Source organism: Girardinichthys multiradiatus, chromosome 18 (assembly GCF_021462225.1).
Source record: "Girardinichthys multiradiatus isolate DD_20200921_A chromosome 18, DD_fGirMul_XY1, whole genome shotgun sequence".
NCBI lineage: Eukaryota > Metazoa > Chordata > Actinopteri > Cyprinodontiformes > Goodeidae > Girardinichthys > Girardinichthys multiradiatus.
In genome coordinates, this window is record NC_061810.1 from 50,907,593 (window position 1) to 50,910,967 (window position 3,375).

General features: G+C 42.8%; 1 protein-coding gene across 1 annotated transcript; it reads right to left on the reverse strand.

Annotated features, from left to right (window-relative positions):
- Positions 1–2,040: 2,040 nt before the first annotated feature.
- On the reverse strand, positions 2,041–3,018 carry LOC124884733 (olfactory receptor 10J4-like). The gene has a single exon (XM_047392780.1). It carries the CDS (start codon positions 3,016–3,018, stop codon positions 2,041–2,043), a length of 978 nt encoding a protein of 325 aa, XP_047248736.1.
- Positions 3,019–3,375: the final 357 nt, after the last annotated feature.

Below are 3,375 nucleotides of genomic sequence, written 5' to 3' on the forward strand. Positions count from 1 at the left end.
AAAGTGGAAAAACACACTAGAAGCTGATCCAACTTTGATGTAATGTCCTTAAAACAAGTCAAAATGAGGCTCAGTATTGTGTGTGACCTCCATGTTCCTGTATGACCTCCCTACAACGCCTGGACATGCTCCTGATGAGACGGTGGATGGACTCCTGAGGGATCTTGTCGAAGCCGTCTCTGCTTCCCCAGGTCCGTTGATTTGGGTACAGGTTTCAAAAGAGTGAAATAAACACAAAGTACAATCTACTTATGTTCACCTCTGCAGAGTGAGAGAAAGATGCTCCAGTCAAAACCTGCGAGTCCAATTCTGCTATCCTCTGTTTTCAGCTCTTTTTATTCAGTCTTAAGGGTGTGTTCAACATATACATATATCATGTCACTCATGTATATACCATAACATTTCCTTAGGCCCAAATAAGGAGTGCTTCTGGTTATTCTCTTCTAGCAAACTCATCCTCCTCTGTCTCCGGCCTTCCCTGTCCTCCATCCATTTACGACGTAGACCTCTCTCTATCCCTTACTCCCTTGTCATTCACCAATTTATGACTTTGCACTTTCTATGCTTCTCACTCCCTATGTTTTAACTCCCCTCTCCTCTATCTGCACACAGGTTACACACATAGATAGTTTATATTCTACAATCTCCTCCCAGACCTGGACTAAAGCATCCTTCAACTCCTGGACAGTCTGTGTTGGTGGATGGATGGAGACATGATGTTCCAGATGTGCTCAACCGGATTCAGGTCTGGAGAACAGGCGGGCCAGTCCATAGCTTCAATGTCTTCATCTTGCAGGAACTGCTGACACACTCCAGCCACATGAGGTCTAGCATTGTCCTGCATTAGGAGGAACCCAAGGCCAACCGCACCAGCATATGGTCTCACAAGGGGTCTGAGGATCTCATCTCGGTACCTAATGTCAGTCAGGTTACCTCTGGTGAGCACATGGAGGACCATGCAGCCCTCCAAAGAAATGCCACCTCACACCATTACTGACCCACTGCCAAACCAGTCATGCTGAAGGATGTTGCAGGCAGCAGATCTCTCTCCACGGTGTCTCCAGACTCCATCACGTCTGTCACGTGTGCTCAGTGTGAACCTGCTTTCATCTGTGAAGACCACAGGGCACCAGTGGTGAATTTACCAATCCTGGTGTTCTCTGGCTAATGCCAAGCGTCCTGCACGGTGTTGGGCTGTGAACACAACCCCCATTTGTGGACGTCAGGTCCTCATACCATCCTCATGGAGTCGGTTTCTAACCGTTTGTGCAGACACATGCACATTTGTGGCCTACTGGAGGTCATTTTGCAGGGCTCTGGCAGTGCTCCTCCTGTTCCTCCTTGTACAAAGGTGGAGGTAGTGGTCCTGCTGCTGGGATGTTGCCCTCCTACGGCCTCCTCCACGTCTCCTGGTGTACTGGCCTGTCTCCTGGTAGCGCCTCCAGGCTCTGGACACTACGCTGACAGACACAGCAAACCTTCTTGCCACAGCTGGCATTGATGTGCCATCCTGGATGAGCTGCACTACCTGAGCCACTTGTGTGGGTTGTAGAGTCCGTCTCATGCTACCACGAGTGTGAAAGCACCACCAACATTCAAAAGTGACCAAAACATCATCCAGAAAGCATCGGTACTGAGAAGTGGTCTGTGGTCCCCACCTGCAGAACCACTCCTTTATTGAGTGTCTTGATAATCACCAAAGATTTCATCCTGTTGTCTTTTTCATTTGAACAACAAGATGTGAAATTAATTGTCAATCATTGTTGCTTCCTAAGTGGACAGTTTGATTTCACAGAAGTTTGATTTACTTGGAGTTTTATTGTGTTGTTTAAGTTTTCCCTTTATTTTTTTGAGCTGTGTGTATATTAAAAGTTGTGAATTAAAATCAATTTTATGATCGATATAATTGATACATGGAACAGACTGCAAATATTAATACTATTTCAAGTTTTCGGCATAACATAGAAAAGGCTGTCAACATAATTAATCCTTTAATACATACAGCTGTTGAAGAAAAAATGAACACATGAGGTCTTTTTGTTATAAAACTTGCTGTTTATTTAAATCGACAGGAACAAACTGATCAGAATATCTCCTCTGGATAGAAAACGTTCTTTTCCAGATTTGACGTATTTTGGAAAGGTTCAATCCGTACATCACAGGGTTAAAGAGCGGCTGACATGTCAGAAAGTACACTGATAAAAATATTCTCATCATATTTGGAACATGGTCCATATTTAACCTGCTCTGCACAATTTCAAAACAAACTCCAAATGTGTAGTTGAGAAGAGAGGCCAGGTGGGGTGTGCAGGTAATGATTGCTTTCTGTCGGGTCTGTTTGGATCCAGAGTAGCACTCCTTAAGGATCTTCAAGCAGGTGTAGATAATTAAAACAACTGTGAGGAAGGTGGTGAGAGCAGAGGCAACAAGTCCATAGATGTTATTGACTGTTGTGTCAGAACAGGCAAGTTTAACTATAGAGTAGTTGTTACAGTACACTTTATTAATGAAGTTACTGCAGAGCTGCAAAGAGAAACTCAAAGATGTTGTGACACAAATCCCCAAAAAAGAAAATACCCACAATGTTGCTATCAGATACACAGTTATCTTAGCTGTCATTAGTTGGTGATATTGCAGAGGATGGCAGATGGACACATATCTATCATAAGACATGGCAGTCAGGTTGTAAAACTCTATAGTAAGGTAAGAATGAAGACAGTAAATCTGAGTGAAACAAAACGTGACAGAAACTGTGTGAACATCTGAGAGGATCTGAACCAGCAGGAAGGGAAACAAGCCTAAGCTACCATACAGTTCATTCACAAACAGGCTGCACAGAAACATGTACATAGGTTCATGTAAGCTCCTGTTCACACAGATCACCACGATCAGCAGAACATTAGAACCAACGATCAGAACATACAGACACAGGACAATGATGAAAAATAGGTATTTAAATGGCCTGGTGTCAAAATATGCTCCTAGGATAAAATACGAAACCTGTGTTGAGTTCATCATGATGCTCCTTTACTGCAAGAAAATGTTAAGAGAAAAATATTCTAAAGTCCCTGTAGAAAAGGTTTTAAAACATTTAAACTGCAATATTCATTAATATTCAGCTGAAATGCAAACAAATCAAACGTCAATTTACAGGAAATCAATAATTAACTCACCGCCCTCGCATTCAAAACAGGTGTGACCTGAATAAACTACAGTTCATGACACAGTGAGTTCTTGGAACTGACTGAATCTGCCTCCTCTTTTTTTAAAACCATTTAGCTTCTTACCACATCAACTGGCTGACGTCATCATCAAAGGACCATTTCTCTTTCCAGTAGTGAGGTCATTAGCAAATAGACACTGATTTGTGAAGTT